The sequence below is a fragment of the Pelobates fuscus genome, chromosome 2 (assembly GCF_036172605.1).
Source record: "Pelobates fuscus isolate aPelFus1 chromosome 2, aPelFus1.pri, whole genome shotgun sequence".
Classification (NCBI taxonomy): Eukaryota; Metazoa; Chordata; class Amphibia; order Anura; family Pelobatidae; genus Pelobates; species Pelobates fuscus.
The window spans coordinates 40,898,813-40,921,261 of NC_086318.1; the positions used below are offsets into that span (position 1 = coordinate 40,898,813).

The 22,449-nt window shown below is 40.4% G+C and overlaps 1 protein-coding gene across 4 annotated transcripts in view; it reads left to right on the forward strand.

Annotated features, from left to right (window-relative positions):
* ITSN2 (intersectin 2) overlaps positions 1–22,292 on the forward strand; it is a 162,555-nt gene extending 140,263 nt beyond the window's left edge. For 3 of the 4 annotated variants that reach the window (XM_063442099.1, XM_063442101.1, XM_063442102.1), the window contains 10 exons: positions 2,888–2,994; positions 3,748–3,931; positions 4,403–4,501; positions 4,883–5,050; positions 5,354–5,566; positions 5,796–5,917; positions 8,744–8,826; positions 9,552–9,635; positions 17,982–18,155; positions 20,142–22,292. In XM_063442099.1, coding sequence (XP_063298169.1) covers positions 2,888–2,994; positions 3,748–3,931; positions 4,403–4,501; positions 4,883–5,050; positions 5,354–5,566; positions 5,796–5,917; positions 8,744–8,826; positions 9,552–9,635; positions 17,982–18,155; positions 20,142–20,281 — 1,374 coding nt within the window. In that variant the 3' untranslated portion in view covers positions 20,282–22,292. The remainder of the gene's footprint in view (positions 1–2,887; positions 2,995–3,747; positions 3,932–4,402; positions 4,502–4,882; positions 5,051–5,353; positions 5,567–5,795; positions 5,918–8,743; positions 8,827–9,551; positions 9,636–17,981; positions 18,156–20,141) is intronic. The other variant, XM_063442100.1, reaches the window with a different exon arrangement.
* The last annotated feature ends 157 nt before the right edge of the window (positions 22,293–22,449 follow it).

Below are 22,449 nucleotides of genomic sequence, written 5' to 3' on the forward strand. Positions count from 1 at the left end.
CTGTTACTATTGCCCCATGCTGTTACCATTCTCATTGCTCCATGCCGTTACTATTGCCCCATGCTGTTACCATTCTCATTGCTCCATGCCGTATTGCCCCATGCTTTTACCATTCTCATTGCTCCATGCCGTTACTATTGCCCCATGCTGTTACCATTCTCATTGCTCCATTCCGTTACTATTGCCCCATGCCGTTACCATTCTCATTGCTCCATGCCGTATTGCCCCATGCTGTTACCATTCTCATTGCTCCATGCCGTTACTATTGCCCCACGTTGTTACCATTCTCATTGCTCCATGTCGTTACTATTGCCCCATGCGGTTACCATTCTCATTGCTCCATGCCGTATTGCCCCATGCGGTTACCATTCTCATTGCCCCATGCTGTTACTATTGCCCCATGCTGTTACCATTCTCATTGCTCCATGCCGTTACTATTGCCCCATGCTGTTACCATTCTCATTGCTCAATGCCGTATTGCCCCATGCGGTTATCATTCTCATTGCCCCATGCTGTTACTATTGCCCCATGCTGTTACCATTCTCATTGCTCCATGCCGTTACTATTGCCCCATGCTGTTACCATTCTCATTGCTCCATGCCGTTACTATTGCCCCACGCTGTTACCATTCTCATTGCTCCATGCCGTTACTATTGCCCCATGCGGTTACCATTCTCATTGCTCTATGCCGTTACTATTGCCCCATGCTGTTACCATTCTCATTGCTCCATGCCGTATTGCCCCATGCTGTTACCATTCTCATTGCTCCATGCCGTTACTATTGCCCCGTGCTGTTACCATTCTCATTGCTCCATGCCGTATTGCCCCATGCTGTTACCATTCTCATTGCCCCATGCTGTTACTATTGCCCCATGCTGTTACCATTCTCATTGCCCCATGCCGTTACTATTGCCCCATGCTGTTACCATTCTCATTGCTCCATGCCGTTACTATTGCCCCATGCGGTTACCATTCTCATTGCTCCATGCCGTTACTATTGCCCCATGCTGTTACCATTCTCATTGCTCCACGCTGTTACCATTCTCATTGCTCCATGCCGTTACTATTGCCCCATGCCGTTACCATTCTCATTGCTCAATGCCGTTACTATTGCCCCATGCTGTGACCATTCTCATTGCTCCATGCCGTATTGCCCCATGCGGTTACCATTCTCATTGCCCCATGCTGTTACTATTGCCCCATGCTGTTACCATTCTCATTGCTCCATGCCGTTACTATTGCCCCATGCTGTTACCATTCTCATTGCTCAATGCCGTATTGCCCCATGCGGTTATCATTCTCATTGCCCCATGCTGTTACTATTGCCCCATGCTGTTACCATTCTCATTGCTCCATGCCGTTACTATTGCCCCATGCTGTTACCATTCTCATTGCCCCATGCCGTTACTATTGCCCCATGCTGTTACCATTCTCATTGCTCCATGCCGTTACTATTGCCCCATGCGGTTACCATTCTCATTGCTCCATGCCGTTACTATTGCCCCATGCTGTTACCATTCTCATTGCTCCACGCTGTTACCATTCTCATTGCTCCATGCCGTTACTATTGCCCCATGCCGTTACCATTCTCATTGCTCAATGCCGTTACTATTGCCCCATGCTGTGACCATTCTCATTGCTCCATGCCGTATTGCCCCATGCGGTTACCATTCTCATTGCCCCATGCTGTTACTATTGCCCCATGCTGTTACCATTCTCATTGCTCCATGCCGTTACTATTGCCCCATGCTGTTACCATTCTCATTGCTCAATGCCGTATTGCCCCATGCGGTTATCATTCTCATTGCCCCATGCTGTTACTATTGCCCCATGCTGTTACCATTCTCATTGCTCCATGCCGTTACTATTGCCCCATGCTGTTACCATTCTCATTGCTCCATGCCGTTACTATTGCCCCACGCTGTTACCATTCTCATTGCTCCATGCCGTTACTATTGCCCCATGCGGTTACCATTCTCATTGCTCTATGCCGTTACTATTGCCCCATGCTGTTACCATTCTCATTGCTCCATGCCGTATTGCCCCATGCTGTTACCATTCTCATTGCTCCATGCCGTTACTATTGCCCCATGCTGTTACCATTCTCATTGCTCCATGCCGTATTGCCCCATGCTGTTACCATTCTCATTGCCCCATGCTGTTACTATTGCCCCATGCTGTTACCATTCTCATTGCCCCATGCCGTTACTATTGCCCCATGCTGTTACCATTCTCATTGCTCCATGCCGTTACTATTGCCCCATGCGGTTACCATTCTCATTGCTCCATGCCGTTACTATTGCCCCATGCTGTTACCATTCTCATTGCTCCACGCTGTTACCATTCTCATTGCTCCATGCCGTTACTATTGCCCCATGCCGTTACCATTCTCATTGCTCCATGCCGTTACTATTGCCCCATGCTGTGACCATTCTCATTGCTCCATGCCGTATTGCCCCATGCCGTTACCATTCTCATTGCTCCATGCCGTATTGCCCCATGCCGTTACCATTCTCATTGCTCCATGCCGTTACTATTGCCCCATGCTGTTACCATTCTCATTGCTCCATGCCGTTACTATTGCCCCACGTTGTTACCATTCTCATTGCTCCATGCCGTTACCATTGCCCCACGCTGTTACCATTCTCATTGCTCCATGCCGTTACTATTGCCCCACGCTGTTACCATTCTCATTGCTCCATGCCGTTACTATTGCCCCACGCTGTTACCATTCTCATTGCTCCGTACCGTTACTATTGCCCCATGCTGTTACCTTTCTCATTGCTCCGTGCCGTTACTATTGCCCCATGCCATTGTTTTTCCTTTTTCCCATGCCATTAGTAGCGTTTGTGCGTTACTGAATATTTGTTTGGATTTTTCTTTTCAGGTTTTCCAGAAACCAATGGCGGAGTCTGGCTTTCTCAATGAAGCAGAGATGGGTCTTATATTTGTTAACTGGAAGGAGCTCATTATGTCCAATACCAAACTACTGAAGTAAGTTCAATCTGCATATCCCGTATATACTGACGGAGACATGCTTTATCCCGTATATACTGACGGAGACATGCTTTCCCAATTCTAGGATACATATTCACTGCAGGCTTTTACCACTCTGAATCTTCAATTTGCAGCCCATTGGCGACCTCACAGTATCAATTCTGTGCAATACCACGTATTAGTTCTTCTCTTGCTGCTAGGATAAATACAAGGTGTAGTTTTTCTGTTTCGTAATTGACTATTTTTCTTTTTTTTCTTTAACCCAGTCAGCAGCACGATAGGGGAGGGGTCATGGAAATAGAAACAATATTGAAATTATGTACATTTCCAATACCCAAATCCTGGAAAACGTAATTTTTTTTCAAATCCTCAACATTTTGTGGAATTTAGAACTATTGTGGTATAAATTTTGGTTCTGTTCCTCATGCATGCCTGTTAGAAAAAGGTGCAGGGTAGTGACAGCTAACTTTGAAAACCTTTGAGTTTGATCAGAAACTTTGAGTTTGATCAGAAACTTAGTTCACAGTTGTGGGGCTCCAAAGTAAGTCCACATTCCTTTTACTCATGCGGAGAACTATGTGAAATATGGGCAATATATGCTATGTTGGTAAAGTAGATAAGGATATACAGTGGTATAACTGCTACAAGCATCAAATATGGCAATAGAATGATATTCTAAGTGTTTATTGGTGATGGCCTTTGCTTGTTGGCTGACTGCCGGACATAAGCAAACATTTATTTTTATTTTAGAGCCTTGCGTGTCCGTAAGAAGACAGGGGGAGAGAAAATGCCAGTTCAGATGATCGGAGACATTCTTGCCAATGAGCTATCCCATATGCAGGCCTATATACGCTTCTGCAGCTGTCAGCTCAATGGCGCCAGCCTAGTACAGACAAAGACGGATGAAGAACCAGAATTTAAAGACTTCTTAAAGGTTGGTCAACTGATGTCACCGAATATAAATCTCTGATTTGGTCCAAATGCATCAAACTTGTGCATGTAGAATACTCACTGCCTTCAGTCCTATCCTCTCAGAGAGTTAGAGAGAGCCCAAGCCACCAGCGCTTAATACATTGTGTGATGAGTGGAACCACCGCTAGAGTCTGGGCTGGATTTATTAATCAGTTTTGTGGCATACAATCATACCTCTTAGGGGTTCTCTGCTGCTGAGTTTATCTCTATAACACTGTGCATCAACATTTCGGACCTGAACCAGGTCCTTTCTCATGTCAAGATAGTCAATATAACATCTGTTGAAATTAGAAACATGGATTTGTGATGGTAGGTAAAAGCATTAATCTCCTTAATCTGCCCCTTTAATTGAAGGAGAAGGGTTTTTGTTTGTTGGGTAAAGTCTATTCTGTAATTTGGTAAAACTAACAATGCATTGTTATCTGTTACTTAGCGACTGGCGACTGATCCACGGTGTAAAGGCATGCCCCTTTCCAGCTTCCTGCTGAAACCCATGCAGCGGATAACCCGATACCCACTGATCATCAAGAGTGTGAGTATCCTGGAGAACCAACACAGTTTACCTGAACAAAGGGCTAAAGGGATGTTTGAGGCTGGAGTTCACTCATTTTTTCTTTACTGTTTTATACAGACAATGTATTAAACAAATGCAAGCATACTGAATTAGAAGTAAGAAAAAAAAAAAAAGGATGCTCACATTTTACATTCTTGTATTTGCTGTAAATCCCCACATTTTGCAGCACCTACAGTTATCTCTCTTCACTTAAGGAAGTGACTCAGCCAGTCATGATGTTTCTGTTGTATAATAGCTTTAGTTGCTCATTAATGAGGCATGAGATAATTTTATCTAAAATTAAAAAAAAGCAAAACAATAATATCAAATAACGGTAGGTGACATGTTTGTTCCCATCAGATCCTGGAGAACACCCCAGAAGTACACCCAGATCACAGTACCTTGCGGTTTGCACTGGAACGGGCAGAGGAGTTGTGTTCGCAGGTTAATGAAGGCGTGAGAGAAAAAGAGAATTCCGAGAGACTGGAATGGATACAGACACGCGTTCAATGTGAAGGCCTCACCGAGGTGAGAAATGCCCCATATATCAGGCCTTGGCACTAATAGAACCATCATACCTTATCACCTTCACATCTACCCAATTCTATTATGGACCATACACTCTTAAATAATTTAGTATGTTTCATCGTTTGTGTCCCATTGATGGTCAATTCTGGCATCTAGTAAAATATGACCCGATTCTGATCATTGTAAATATTTGAATGTGCTATACAAAAGGTTCAGTGGGTTCTTATGGATCCTGATGTTCATACAGCAGGCCTACTTTCATGTCCACATCTTTTCATAGCCTGCCTGCTTTCCATCTTTCAGCAGATCATATTTAACTCCCTTACAAACTGCCTGGGCCCACGGAAATTACTGCACAGCGGGAAACTTTACAAAACGAAGAGTAACAAGGAACTGTATGGCTTTCTCTTCAACGACTTCCTGCTACTCACCTACATGGTCAAACAGTTTGTGTCTTCAGGGTCCGACAAGCTTTTTAGCCCCAAAACCAACTCTCAGTTCAAGATGTACAAAATGGTAAGCAGTGAAAGAGCTAGACAAGTAAAAAAAACCTCTTTGTCCCATTCTTTCTTTCCCTTTGGGATGAGGGTATGAAAATAAAGCCACTTTAAACACATTTGGAAATTTGTAGACTGGCTTCCAAATACAAGAATGGTTTTTGTTTACATTTTATTGGGGGTATTGAAGGAACCATTTTAACCTAGCTTATGTGAAACATTTTAAATTCCTTGTTTTCTTCTTGCAGCCAATTTTCCTCAATGAAGTTCTTGTTAAACTGCCCAGTGACCCATCTAGTGATGAGCCTGTATTCCATATCTCCCATATTGACAGAGTCTACACACTGCGAACAGACAACATCAATGAAAGGTAAGCTCGTTCGTTTAATAATCCTTTTCCCAATGACCTTGACACCAGGACAAGCTGATATTTAGGAAACAGCCGATGTAGGAGCTAAATAACAGATATCCTGAACCAGCAGTAATCTTAAAGCAAATCTGGCAGAAATAAAATTAAATATTGTTTTTCACAAGTCTCAATGGGTGTACTTTGAAGCATTAATAGGCCAGTAACGGGGAGATCTGTTTTTATATATATATTTTTTATAGATTCATGGCAGGGGTGGCAAAAACAGGATGGTATTCGAAACAAAACACCCATAGTAATAAGCCCAGAGAACAGAGGTCTCCTTTAAATCTTGGCAGTATACTCTCAAAAGAGTGTATTTAGGATTTAAAAACTATTAAAAAATAGTAACTCCTGGGGGCGGAAATTGTCACCGCAACAGAGCAGACACCATTGCTCAGAGCTCCAAAACTATACAGCACAATCTGCCAAAAACAGGGAGCATCCCGCACAGCTAACGGCCCCACAAACACGATCAGCTGCAGTGCATCTTGCTGAACCTGCAGATGCCATTCTTTTTAACTCCGGGCACGAAAACCCGAAGCCGCACGGCCTACCGCGTGTGCGGACTGTTGCAAGAACTTGCTGGGGGACCCGGACCATGGAACACACCGGAGTATTCCGGAACACACAAGTCAGGTGAGATGGAGCGCAGGTTACAAAAACAGCCTTCTCATAACCCGAACCCACAGCATGATATCAGTCAAATGCTGCTGGCCCCCTCCATGCCACAGGCCCCAACACCCCGCGTGACCTCACTGGTATCCTCGACAGAAGGGGACCACTGAGGCAGTCCCCCCTCCGGTGATGGCACAAACTGCAGGATATCATATCCCTGCATCTAAATATGCTCAAAGGCTTGCTGCAAAACCTGATGCAGATGTGGGAGGATGACCTAGCTGTATTAATCACCGAAGTACAGGCTGTGGCAGTCCGCACACAGGCTACTAAAAAAAAAAAAGGCCACAATGACATGAAACAAGACTTTCATGCCTTAGGCGAAACAGTTCAACGCTTACATCACAGGCCACAATGGCCAGACAACTTAATATACTGGATGGTAGAGGCAGGAGGAAAAACATAAAAATCAGAGGGGTCCAAGAGACACTGCCACTGTAAGAACTGCCTCATTTCATTTGGAGCTTAGTGGCAGCAGTGCTGCTGGCCAAACAGTTCTTATTTGACGGAGTTTACAGAATTGCAAAATCACCTCAGGCCCCCCACGTCGGCACCACATTATCTCATCTAACGCTGCTTCACAATGTCTGACAAGCTTGGGACTGCTGGCTGCATTTCAAGGGAAGACCCCTTATGACTTTGAGACATGACAAATTACCCTCTTCCAGGACTTAAGTATAGACACGCTCCTATGGTGCAAAGCAATGCGGCCACTCACCAAACCACTTCAGGAAGCCGGAATTACCTACAGATGGGCGTCACCAAAGACTCTCTAGATAACTAAGGAGTTAAAACGCTACAAGGCCTCAGATCCCATGGAAGGCCCAGCTCTGATTGCAGCACTGGGACTAACAAATCAAAACACAGCCCTGGCCGAAGCACCTCGCCCTTAACCACGGAACACGGAGAGCATGGACGCCTTCGAACCCAGAGGGAAGAGAGGCTCCACGACCTGACTATAAGTAAACTGTATTTTGTTTATTTGTTGGGACAATTTATGTTACTCAAATGGTTTTCTTCTCATCTCTGTTGTTCCTATCTCTGTCATTGAACAAGTTACCCTTACCCTGCACACTGTCCACAGGACAGGAGTGATGCTTACACAGAACACACCTTTCTGCTCTGGTGCATTACCCCCTCCCCCATGGCCCCATGGCATAGGGGCATTATTTTTAATGGAGCTTCCCCGCTATCAGAACAATTCTGTACTGATAAATGTAACCCCACCTGTAGCAACAATAGCCAAGCAGTCCAGAGAGACCACTCACGCACACTCAAGCTCCAACCCCCATAGACCCAAACTAGCTGTGCCTTAACTATAGACAGCAACAACGTCTCACCTAGTCCACTCACAGCTAGGTTCTTAACCGTTAACCACCACACAATGCAAACCTTATCGACAACCCCCTTGACACAGGTACCTAACCAATTTCCATTCCCGGGGTGTTAACCTCAGGCATATCTCAGTGGAATAGCCAGTCATGGGTAACGAGGCCAACCCCACTAGGCCTATTACCCACTTCGCCTTACCAATACTAGGCTCCAAATGCATTGTTAGCGACCCCAGAGTGTTACACCCTCTTAATATTAGTATCCCACTTCTTGTTACAACCTACCAGACTAGTTTAACCCCTTAAGGACACATGACATGTGTGACATGTCATGATTCCATTTTATTCCAGAAGTTTGGTCCTTAAGGGGTTAAAAACAAACAAAAAATATGTGCAAATTGTATTTTATTTATGTTTACCATGTTATCTTGTCGAAAATATGTCATTGCTGTTGTGGCAACACCAATGCATATGCTCTATATTTTGCACAGAAAATAAAGAATTTTCTTTTCCTTGAAGGATAATTTCTAGAAAGTTGTGCAGAGAAGAATTGAGACAGGATGTGGGGTTGAAAAAAAGATCCTATTTATTTGTGAATTTTCAAATATTTGTCTAAATGTTATGATGTGTTTATGTTTTAAAAATACAATATGTAATATGATTGTTGTATGTATTGTATGAATTCTAATATTGCTTTTATATGTTACATGTTTTACATTTACCATGAACCCCTAATGTGAACCCCTTTATGTTCTAACAGTTTTATTTAATGTTTTGTTAGAACGGCCTGGGTCCAGAAAATAAAATCAGCATCAGAACAATTTCTGGATACAGAGAAGAAGAAAAGAGAGAAGGCTTATCAAGGTATCCACACCCTAAATATTACCAAACCTTACTGTAATTGGACATCATCACCCTTTACTAATCTGTCAAATGCGAAAATGCCTTTTACACTGGAGTGTGGAGAAAAAGCTAATGGACATGTTTAACACAGCCGGTGTTAAGTTTCCAGAGGGGCTCTCTGTACACATTCTCAGTGTGCTAATAGCAGGATGTCTGGGATTTTTATTATAGTTATCACCTTTGTACTTCTGGAACTTGTTAGCTAAACTACATCTCCCAAAAATCTTTGCTGTGCTTCCTGAAGATATGTACGTTGCAGGTTAGGAGGGGGATACGAAAAGGGAGCTAAACACAGGTACAGGAACCAGTAAAGTTTTCTAGAATGGGGGGAGTTTAGATATAGGAACCCGATACCGAATCCTGCATAACTTTAGACTTTAGTGCTGTTTTAGATTGATTTTCCATATTATTTCCCAGCAATATATGTATACTACATGATAAAGTAAACGGAGCGCCACTGATCCTCAATGTCGTTGTTTTGTTTCTTCTTGTTTCCTGTTGTGTATTTGTACAAACAGTAGAATGCCATTTCTCTTATCTACTTAAATAATTTCATCTTCATTGTTAATAACACATTTCTATGTTGTGTTAACTGTTTCTGGAGACATGCAAGCAGTTACCCTTCATATTCCATATATATTCAGCAGTCGAATCACATTGAATTATATTGGTCTCTTCGTCTATAGCAAGGTCACAGAAATCATCTGGAATCGGACGGCTTATGGTACAAGTGATCGAAGCGTCAGAACTAAAGGCCTGCAAACCCAATGGTGAGAGCTGTATTCTATGTCATCAAAGCATCAACGCTTGTAGTAACCAGAACACACAGTAGTTTTCAATGGTTATGTTTGTCCCCGTTTGTTACACATATTACATTAAATAGGGTAAGAAATATTTGTCCGTATATGTTTATATTTGAAGAAATAAAATATACAGAATTGCTCACTTAATAACGAATTGACGATATTTATATATTTTAGGTAAAAGTAGGTGAGTTGAAGAATATGTGTAATACTGCTATTTTGGCATGAATTTAGCAATATCCTTGCCAGCTTCCCATATTGTCTGGTTTAGCGAATAGCCCATCATTATTTTTTTCCATATGAACCAGTTGACCATTTCAGTAGAGTCAGGAAGTTGATAACTTCAGTGATCACTACATTTTGTTTACCAACCCCAACATTAAAAAGTTTCTGAACTCCAGGCTTTGGAATGCTTTATGGTTTTGTGAAAAGTGTGTGATGAAGACCTGTTAATGAAAGAGCTAAAATACCTATCAAAACAAGGACATTAAAAAAAAAGCCTTTTTTTTTTTTTTTTTAAATATGTAGACTTGTTAGCAATTTAGTAGTCATTATGTGAACATCAAAATGACTCACCCTTAAATGTCCAGCAGGGAGATTGGTGGATAAGTGTTGATCATTAAAATTCCTATATAATTGTTTTGGACAACACTGTTATTTACACCATCCTAACCTAAATCACATGTCACAGAGTTAGTTCATTTATCTTCAGATACCAGTCAATAGATAGTATATATGTAACTATACACAAATAGAAAATAAATAAATAAAGGAATATTCCAGTGTTCTAATATTCCATTTGTTCCACATCACATGACATGATACTACTTGTTCTCTGAGTGGCCACAGATGGGCAGGCTTTGGATGTTTAGAAAACCCTCCTTGCACCATAACCACTACATAGTTACATAGTTGCATAGCTGAAAATACACTTGTGTCCATCAAGTTCAGCCTTCCTCACATATGCTTTTGCTGTTGATCCAAAAGAAGGCAAAAAACCCAGTCTAAAATTTAAAACAGAGAAAGGACACAAATGGCGCTAAATTAATAAGATCCGGTGCAGCAAAAACCACCGAAGTGTAATGTCACCACTTACACTAAAATGTGATAAATTCTGAAAAATAAAGTGATTTGTGCACACAGAAAAGACAAGTGTGAGTTTTACCTCTTACACAGGGTATTCTTGTGTGTTCACACTACATACAGTATGCATCACCTATATACAGGTAAATAAAATACACATAGTGTAAACTGTAAAAAACAAATAATGTTTTAAAAATGATGTATATCATCAAACTCACACTTTTCAGAGCCCATTTAAAGTTGGCTCTAGACTTATAGCGCTTTTCATCTCACTCTTGAGATATCCAGTATTGGAAAGGTGTGTATATCCACAGGAACTTGGAACTGGTAGCTTGCAGTGATGCTCCAAAAAGTCCAAGGCAGGTGTGTAGTTAAAAGTGTTTTATTCCAAAAGTTATTTTAAAATACAAAATAAATATATATACACAGTAAAATATATATATATTAGCAGCACAACGCGTTTCAACCTTTCAATGGGTCTTTCTCAAGTGCATCTGATTTTCCAATGGGCTCTAAAGCCCTAATATATGCCAAACAATCAGTTAATTACCTTAATGATATTCCACATCTGTGGGTTAGTTCCCACCCATGTCCAAACATGGTCACAGCCGGAAGTGTTATGCCACACTCAATATGGCTACATTTCCGTCTGTGCACTTCTGTCCCCAGCCCCCCCCAACATGTCCGATATTGCATTTATCTTTATCAGTCCGTGTTCCTTCAGTTTGCGGTTTATTCTTTCGGTCTCCATTTCGCCGCGTCACTTCCGTTGGTGACGTCGTGATGCAGTCCGATACGTCACTTCCGGTTGTAGTTTTTCCGGTCTCTCGTGATCTTCCAGACGGTTTTAGCGCACAATTGTCCATCATTAAGAAGGGCAAAAATGCCAATAGTTCATATTGCACATAGATAGGAAAACGTTTAAAAGGAAGGGAAAAAGACATATTAATGTTGGAAAAAAGGGAAGGTATTCATGTCTGGACATTAGTGGAGCATTTTAAAAAATATAGATAATACACAATAGGATGAGAAAACATATCCCAGAATAATTCTTAATGTTAGGAAATGCCACCATTACATGGACACTACCCCCTCCATCCAAAAGTGCAATTTTGAAGACAAAAGATATGTAGGAAATGTATATAAAATATATGTGTACATATATTCCCTATTATAAAATACTATTAATCTCAAAGTCAATGTTGAGACCCAAGGGAGATAAGGTGCGTATTTCAAAGATCCACTTTACTTCTTGGGTGCTTAATTTTTTAGGGAGATCCCCTCCTCTCCAGTGGGAATTAATTTTGTCTATAGCAAAAAAGGTTAAAAAACTAGGGTCTGAGCTGTGTTTTTCTAAAAAGTGCTTAGATACACTGTGGTTTATAAAACCTTTTTTGATATTCCTAACATGTTCACTTATCCGTACTTTTAGTGGCCTCGACGTTTTACCCACATATTGAAGGCCACATGTGCAGTTTAGTAGGTATATCACATTTTTTGAGTGACATGTGATCATAGGTTTAATTTTAAATTCTTTTTTAGTGTTAAAGGATTTAAAAGCTGTTACGTGTTTTTCTTTTTTGTCTGTGCTCTTACACGCATTGCACATCCCACAGTGATAGAAACCTTGTTGTGCTTTTGACCAATTATTTAAAAAATTATCATTTTGAGGTGTAGGTTCTAAAAAGCTTCTGGTTAAAATTTGCTTAAAATTCCTCGCTCCTCTAAAAATAGAATCCTTTTCTATAACCATGATAAATATAATTATTCATGAGAGAAAAGAAAATCTAATAGAAATAGATGAACAAATCAAAGAAATTAAGTCACGCCTAGAACCCTTTGTGGGCACTAAAGATTTTGAAAGCCTAGCCGAAAAAGTAAGACTAAATATTGAGAGGATTGAGAATTCTTTGGTAGCAACTAAGAAACGCAAATTCCAAAGAGATATGGATGATTACGCCAACAACCGAGTAAGAAAGAACCCTCATAACCATAAAGACCAGAACCTATATGAGAAAAATAAACGAGGCCCAAGGACAACACACAACAGATCCCCGGTTAAATTCCCAAACCGGAGACAAGATCATAAAAGACCAATCCAAACTCAGGAGAGAGATAGATACCAGGGAAACATGCAAGTTAGGAAAAACGAAAGACTAAGGGAGAGACCAGTGAAGGCCCAAAAACTTATTACCCCCAAAAAATGGCCCCAGTATGGGGAGAGACCGAAAAATCAGGAGAACTGGAGAAAGAGCCCTAAGAAATATACCACCCCCCGAAGGACAAGGTACTTTGAAACTCCACTAGAAAATAGGTTTGAACTTTTAAGAGAAAATAAAGATGAGTCTGACAACATTTTTTTAGAAAAAGGAGGAAGATGGACAAACCACCCAAAAAGTACCCCTCAAAAAAGAAACAGAGCAATAGAAGAGGAAGGAGAGGAGGGAGAAATCATGTTAGGAGCAAGGAGGAAACGTGTAATGATATAGAGGTGTTTAATTTATCCGAAAAAGTTTTAACCAATGCACAGACAAAGGTTTTAACTAAAGGTTTTAAATTTGCGCCAAGCTGCTCTTTGAATAAATTTGAGACTTTTGTTGATCTTAATCGTTTTAGTCGCAAGCTATGCCTTAAAAAGTTTTTTAAGAGGAAAGAATCAGAACCTAATATGGCCATTACACCATTTTTAACAAGTGAGGACAGTGTGGGTATTGTACACACAGAATTGAAAAAGAAATCGAATTTTTATCCCTCATTTCTTAAATCAGATTCGATGAAAGTCTTTGAAAAGGCATGTCTGGAAGACATATATAAGATAAAACCCCTTTCCAAACATAGTTTCAATTTGACATTTGAGGAGAAAAAAAGTCTAGATGAATTAAAAGACGACCCACTGATAGTTATAAAACCGGCTGATAAAGGCGGTGGGGTGGTCATAATGGACACAATAAAATATTTAAAGGAAATAGAAAAGCAACTTGAGGACATTAACACATATAAAAAATTGAAAAAAGACCCTTCACAAGAGATAAAGAAAAAATACCAAATCTTTCTGGACCGAGGTGAAAAAGAAGGTATTTTAAATAAAGGGGAACTATCTTTCTTATCTCTAGATCACCCACGTATACCGGTAATCTATGTATTACCAAAACTGCATAAAGATCCCGTCAACCCACCAGGACGCCCCATAATATCGGGTATAAATTCCATCTTATCACCTTTGTCCCAGTACATAGACTTCCATCTTCAGCCTTTGGTGAAAAAATGCCCATCCTATCTTCAGGATTCAATGAGTTTGCTTAATACCCTCAACGATTTTAAATGGGAAGATGATTATCTCCTCATCACATGTGACGTAACAAGTCTCTACACCATTATTGAACATGAGAAGGGGTGTGAGGCCACTGATTTCTACCTACAGGAGTGTAACAAATACAATATCACCCAACGTAATTTGATTTTAGATGGCATACGGATGATTTTAAACAACAACTTTTTTTGGTTTAAAGATGATTTCTTTTTACAAATTAGAGGCACAGCCATGGGGACCAGGTTCGCACCGAGCTATGCCAACCTTTTTATGGCTTTTTGGGAACATACTTTTATTTACCAAGAGCATGGCTTTGGTGCGAACCTGGTCCTATATAAAAGATATATTGACGATATTTTTATTATTTGGAAGGGGTCTGGTGACCTTTTTAGCACTTTTTTTAATTCTCTCAATCAAAATGATTGGGGGATTCGTTTAACGAAAAGTGTGAGTGACACAAGCATTGACTTTTTAGATCTCAATATTTATGTTTGTGACGGTGTTTTAGCCACTCGCACTTTTTTTAAACAAGTCGATATTAACAGTTATATTGAGGTTGACAGCTGCCACCACAAGCCCTGGCTGTCAAATATCCCTAGGGGACAATTCCTCAGGCTACGCAGAAATTGCACAAAGCAACAGGATTTTGTAAACCAGGCCTGCCTGTTAAAGAAACAGTTTATACAAAAGGGATATGACAAGACTGCCCTTGATACTCAGATCCAGGAAATATCCGCACTAAATAGGTCCCCCCTTCTGAAGTATAAGAGAAAAAGTGATGTGCCAACTGATAGGAAAGAACAGATCCCTTTTATTTTTGACTACTCCAGCAATGTTGGGATGATCAAAAAGATTATTAACAAAAATTGGAACATCCTATGCCAGGATGAGGAGATACATGAGTTTTTAGGTCCAAAACCAAGATTTATTTTTAGAGGAGCGAGGAATTTTAAGCAAATTTTAACCAGAAGCTTTTTAGAACCTACACCTCAAAATGATAATTTTTTAAATAATTGGTCAAAAGCACAACAAGGTTTCTATCACTGTGGGATGTGCAATGCGTGTAAGAGCACAGACAAAAAAGAAAAACACGTAACAGCTTTTAAATCCTTTAACACTAAAAAAGAATTTAAAATTAAACCTATGATCACATGTCACTCAAAAAATGTGATATACCTACTAAACTGCACATGTGGCCTTCAATATGTGGGTAAAACGTCGAGGCCACTAAAAGTACGGATAAGTGAACATGTTAGGAATATCAAAAAAGGTTTTATAAACCACAGTGTATCTAAGCACTTTTTAGAAAAACACAGCTCAGACCCTAGTTTTTTAACCTTTTTTGCTATAGACAAAATTAATTCCCACTGGAGAGGAGGGGATCTCCCTAAAAAATTAAGCACCCAAGAAGTAAAGTGGATCTTTGAAATACGCACCTTATCTCCCTTGGGTCTCAACATTGACTTTGAGATTAATAGTATTTTATAATAGGGAATATATGTACACATATATTTTATATACATTTCCTACATATCTTTTGTCTTCAAAATTGCACTTTTGGATGGAGGGGGTAGTGTCCATGTAATGGTGGCATTTCCTAACATTAAGAATTATTCTGGGATATGTTTTCTCATCCTATTGTGTATTATCTATATTTTTTAAAATGCTCCACTAATGTCCAGACATGAATACCTTCCCTTTTTTCCAACATTAATATGTCTTTTTCCCTTCCTTTTAAACGTTTTCCTATCTATGTGCAATATGAACTATTGGCATTTTTGCCCTTCTTAATGATGGACAATTGTGCGCTAAAACCGTCTGGAAGATCACGAGAGACCGGAAAAACTACAACCGGAAGTGACGTATCGGACTGCATCACGACGTCACCAACGGAAGTGACGCGGCGAAATGGAGACCGAAAGAATAAACCGCAAACTGAAGGAACACGGACTGATAAAGATAAATGCAATATCGGACATGTTGGGGGGGGCTGGGGACAGAAGTGCACAGACGGAAATGTAGCCATATTGAGTGTGGCATAACACTTCCGGCTGTGACCATGTTTGGACATGGGTGGGAACTAACCCACAGATGTGGAATATCATTAAGGTAATTAACTGATTGTTTGGCATATATTAGGGCTTTAGAGCCCATTGGAAAATCAGATGCACTTGAGAAAGACCTATTGAAAGGTTGAAACGCGTTGTGCTGCTAATATATATATATTTTACTGTGTATATATATTTATTTTGTATTTTAAAATAACTTTTGGAATAAAACACTTTTAACTACACACCTGCCTTGGACTTTTTGGAGCATCACTGCAAGCTACCAGTTCCAAGTTCCTGTGGATATACACACCTTTCCAATACTGGATATCTCAAGAGTGAGATGAAAAGCGCTATAAGTCTAGAGCCAACTTTAAATGGGCTCTGAAAAGTGTGAGTTTGATGATATACATCATTTTTAAAACATTATTTGTTTTTTACAGTTTACACTATGTGTATTTTATTTACCTGTATATAGGTGATGCATACTGTATGTAGTGTGAACACACAAGAATACCCTGTGTAAGAGGTAAAACTCACACTTGTCTTTTCTGTGTGCGCAAATCACTTTATTTTTCAGAAAAAACCCAGTCTGAAGCGCTTCCAATTTTGCAACAAACTAGGAAAAAATTCCTTCTTGACCCCAAAATAGCAGTCAGATGTCTCCTTGGATCAAGCAGCTATTAGCCCACTAATTAGAAATTGTATCCCTGTATGTTATGTTTTTGCAAGTATTTATCCAATTGCAATTTAAACATCTGTATAGACTCTGACAAAACCACCTCTTCCGGCAATGAATTCCATATCCTTTTAACTCTTACTGTAAAAAAACCTTTTCTTTGCCTTAGATGAAATCTCCTTTCTTCAAGCCTAAATGTGTGACCTCGTGTCCTATGTATAGCCCTGTTTATGAATAGATTTCCAGATAATGGTTTGTACTGGCCCCGAATATATTTGTATACTGTTATCATATCCCCTCTAAGGCACAGTTTTTCCAAACTGAAGAGATTTAAATTTTTTAACCTTTCTTCATAACTAAAATGCTCCATTCCTTTTATCAATTTTGTAGCTCGTCTCTGCACTTTTTCTAGTGCCATGATATCCTTCTTTAGAAAAGGTGCCCAAAATTGCACAGCATATTCAAGGTGTGGTCTTACCAGCGATTTATAAAGAGGCAAAATTATATTTTCATCTCGAGAATTTATGCCCCTATTTATACATGACAAAACCTTACTGGCCTTAGCAACGGCAGATTGACATTGCATATTGCTACCTAATTTGTTGTCTATAACAATTCCCAAATCCTTCTCGTGTGTGGTTATCCCTAGTTCACTACCATTTAGGGTGTAAATTGTTTGTGCATTCTTAACCCCAAAGTGCATAACTTTGCATTTTTCTACGTTAAATTTCATCTGCCATTTTAGTGCCCAGTCCCCCAATCTATCCAAATCCCTCTGCAGCAAGGCAATATCCTGCTCACATTTTATTACTTTACAAAGTTTTGTGTCATCTGCAAACACTGATACATGGCTTTCAATGCACATTTCAAGATCATTTATAAATATGTTAAATAGAAGCAGTCCCAAAACAGAACCCTGAGGGACACCACTTACCACTTTTGTCCAGCTTGAAAATTTACCATTTATGACAACTCGCTGTACTCTATCCTTAAGCCAATGTTCTACCCAAGAACAAGAATATTCATCTAGACCAATTTCTTTTAGTTTGAAGACTAACCTAAGTAGGTTGTATTGGTTATGGGGCTTAAAATGTCCCTTTAATTCATTAGAAAGCAAAGGGTACCAGTTTCGTGTTGTTTTTCAGATGGAAGCTTTGCTTTGTATTTAATTTTGGTGCCCTTTTCTTCTATAGGGAAGAGTAATCCTTACTGTGAAGTGAGCATGGGGTCTCAGAGCTACTCTACGCGAACATTAACAGATACCCTGAGCCCTAAATGGAATTTCAATTGCCAATTTTTTCTCAAGGACATTCACCAAGATGTGCTGTGCATCACAGTATTCGACAGAGACCAGTTCTCACCAGATGGTAAGTCTTTTCTCCTGGGTCGACATTTAGCATTAAAATGCTGAGTGGAAATAGCAACATTGCTAAATGCCAACTATAAAAGATTTAATCACTAATACAATCCAATGATGTACTTAATAAATGTTGCCTAGCTTGCGCATGCTCCTAATTAGAGATGCCTGGTAATTAATACAAATAGCCAAACAGTGAATCCTATTAAATTACTAGTGAATTACTGGTTGTTCAAATAAACATTAAAATAGAGATCAAAGTTACATTAAAACTACTAACCATCTGAGGTCCTCATAGTTCAGTGCTAGAATTTACCTTGAATGTTGCAGTCAACAAGGTAAAAACACCTTAGTAATATGAGCGGGCAAACTGGCTCTAACATCACCAATGTTCAGTCATGCATACTTTACAGCAGTGATGTGCAGATGGGCCTATCCAGGGGCGTATTAGCCGCGAGGCAAACAAGGCATTTGCCTTGGGCGGCATTTTCCAGGGGGCGGCAAAAAAGCCGCCCCCAAATGCCCAAGGCAAATGTCTTGTTAGCCTTGCGGCTAACAGACATGCTGGGCGGTCGGGCGGCGCTGGTGGGCGGCTGGCGAGGGAGCACTTTCTCTGAGCTGTCTGCTCAGCTCCCTCGCGCGCCGCAGAGTGAGGCTTGGAGCCGGAATATGACGTCATATTCCGGCTCCGCCTCCCAGCCTCACTGTGCGGCGCGCGAGGGAGCTGAGCAGACAGCTCAGAGGAAGTGCTCCCTCGCCAGCCGCCCACCAGCGCCGCCCGACCGCCCAGCAGCCACTGGACCACCAGGGAGAAAGATGTGTGTGTGTGTGTGTCTATTAGTGAGTGAGTGTGTGTCTGTTAGTGAGTGAGTGAGTGTGTCTGTTAGTGTGTCTGTTAGTGAGTGTGAGTGTGTGTTTGCCTGTGAGTGTGTATGTCTGTTAGTGAGTGTGTGTGTGTGTGTTTGCCTGTGAGTGTGTGTGTGTGTGTGTGTCTGTCCGTTTGTGTCTGCTAGTGAGTGTGTGTCTGTTAGTGAGTGTGTATGTCTGTTAGTGAGTGTGTTTGTCTGTTACTGAGTGTGAGTGTGTCTGTTAGTGTGTGTGTGTTTCTGTTAGCTAGTGTATGCGTATCTGTCAGTGAATGTGTGTGTGTGTATTTAGAATGCGGGGCGCGGTAAAGGTTGGGTGGGGGTGGCGCGCGGGGGAGGGGACGCCTGAGTTTTGTCCTGCCTAGGGCAGCACAAAACCAGGATACACCACTGGGCCTATCCATAAACACAATACCAAATTTGGAAGTGGTTGGGGTGTAGTTGTTTAAATGTGTTTAATAAGACGACAATGGGCACCTGATATCCAAAACTGGAGGGCTGAAGTTTGGACAAATGTTAGTTGCTGGTAGTGTGTAATGGTGTGGGGAATGTTTTATTGACACATGTAAGGCACCCAGCTTAATACCAAATCATCTAAATGCCACAGCATACATATACATTGTCGGCCCATTTCTTCTCATTTTCAGAGGGAAACCTGCAGAAGCACAATGCATCATTTCATGACACACACACAAAAAACATAAAGTCATAATGGAATGCTTAGTATGCTGCAATGCAGAACGGACCTAATTCATTGACAGCATGTTTCCCTGCTTGGATATTGAACTTATTGTCAATGCTTGTGACATCAGCGATCAGTGATTAACAATTGCTGTAACAGCTGAGTAAATCATAACGCCTGTGAACATTATCAGTTAACCAGATGAACCCACCACACACCTGTTTAAAGAAAATAAATGTTTACTCTCTGACTGCTATGAACTGAGGTTCATGGGAATTGTAGGACATAGCAGTGTTGGTATCAGAGAGCTACTACACGGTCCGTGAACGGATGATGTAGCCAGTAGTCCTTACAATGCACTTTCTGTACCTCTTGCATTTTGAATACTTGGTGATTGTATTAGGCTACTCTTTAACCGGTACTTTTTATTTCCTTGTTTATCTTCCAGACTTTTTGGGGCGCACTGAGGTCCCTGTAGCCAAAATCAGGAACGAACAAGACAGCAAAGGCCCCTCTACCAAACGTTTACTGCTACACGAAGTGCCAACAGGAGAAGTATGGGTGCGGTTTGACCTCCAGCTCTTCTAGCTGAAGAACACTCCACCGATAGATTGAACATTTAAGGGTAGTTTGGTGGAATGTGAACCAACGTTTTAAGTTTCTTAAGTACTGACATTCTGGAACCGTTTCACGACTGACTGTCTTGTTTCTGGATGCAGCTTCTCCTGATTGTATTGTTCATTGCAGACTACCTATGCAAATCCAGTAATTAACAGCCATTGTCACAGTGCCTTTTACTGAGCAAGTGCTTTCTTTTTTTACAGTTTTTATTTTAAGGGGCGTTTTAAACCTTTATTATATCTTTTCCTTATCTTGGCAGAGCATAGAAGCTGACATTAACAGGGTTTATTAAGTTTATGTAGATTGAGTGCAGATGTGAATAGACAATAACACGTCTAGATTTACACACGCAAAGAGAAAGTGTGGTTTTGGTTTGCAATATAACCTGGGCATTATCATAAGCAGCCGTAGACATAGATGAAAAGATCCAGAGCTTTCACTGGAACTGTGCAAAAAAAAAAAGAAAACGCGATTCCATGGAAAAGAGGAAAAAGGAAATTTGATGTTTCAGTCCTTTTGAGAGACTTTTATCAAAAGTATCAGATTGCATTAGAACCGGAATATGGATCTTTTTTTCATTTTATGTTTTATATCTCATTGCAGGAACTTTATCAGAATGGGTAAAATGTTGGTTGTATTAGATGACCTTTATCCAGACCATCATATTAATGAAAATTCTGCTAGGGAATCAAAATATGGATCTTTTACTGATATTATTGGTCCCATTGAAATAACTTTTTCATCCATGTTGCTCTCCAATTCCAAGGATCTTTATCAACCTGCTTAACTTTCAGTTGACTGCAGAGCCAATAGGCAGTCTAGAGGTCATGTAGCCGAAAGGCCACAAGTTGGTTCCTTCATCAATGTTTTGGTCCTATTGAAATGTTGATCTTCTTTCGCAAACATTTTGGTCCAGTTGCAGTCACTTTATGAAGACAGGCAACATTTCAGTCATTCTGGAGGAACTTTATCTAGGTGATCACTCGAGTAACGATCCTGCCTTAGAACTTGGAATATTCAGTGTTTTGGTTCACCAGTAGGACCTTTATTTCCAGGGCCTTTTTTTACTTTTTTAGTTTTAGTCAGAATTTTTTTTTTTTTTTTTGCACAAATTCTTTAAATGCTATGAAACTTTTCTTCTTTCTCTCTCTATATAGACAGACAATGATATATATTTATAAATAGACGGACATATGGATATGCGAAAATCTCAACTAGAGAGTGCCTTGTCTCTGGAGGAGCTCAGATTAACAAGATTGCTTCCCTATGGGAAAATAATTTATGACCTGATTTTAAGTGCATTGTTTATGTAAGGTTTTGTATAATATTAAAATGACAGATAGCTATAGAATACATTTGAGTGTTCTTCTGCGAAATGCTGTAAATGAAAGTGTATATGTTTAATTAGTCAGTTAAACACACGTAGTTACATTTTGAGTTTAGTGAGATTTATAATCACTATTAATTTTGATCATAGGAATGGCTTAGAAGAAGCACACATATATCCTACATGTCGAGGGTTATTCATGATTATGGAGTGCAATATACTGATATAGATCATATTTAAGATATTTTATAAAAACTGTTCACAAGCTACGGTCTGGTTTCAATGGAAGATGTGAACAATAGTTCCAGAAAAGTATATACTGCATTTCTACTGTATTTCTTGTAAATAGGATGGATGGGAGGTTCAGTGCCCCAAACAAGTCAGAGATATAAAAGGATTTTTTAAGGACCATAATTCAGAATGGCCAGTCCTGATCAGTAGATACAGGAATATTTAGATCTGTTGGAAAATTAGCTTTAATGATGAGATTCCCAGTGCAATATTTAAAGCAGGGACATTATACCTACAGTCCTTGAGAGTCACAAACAAACCTGAATTTCAAGGTAATACTTAGCATGCTGGTCAGTGATACTCTATATCAAATGTTTCCTTAAAGGGTAACTCCAGTGCCAGAAAAACAATCAGTTTTCCTGGCACTGCAAGTCTCCTCTCCCTCCCACCTCCAATCCCAGGTAGCTGAAGGGGTGAAAACCCCTTCAGGTCACTTACCTGAGACCCCGCCGATGTCCCTCGGCAGTGGTTTCGGGTCGGCGTCGCTCCTCCCTGTAATCACAACAGCCGGTGGGCG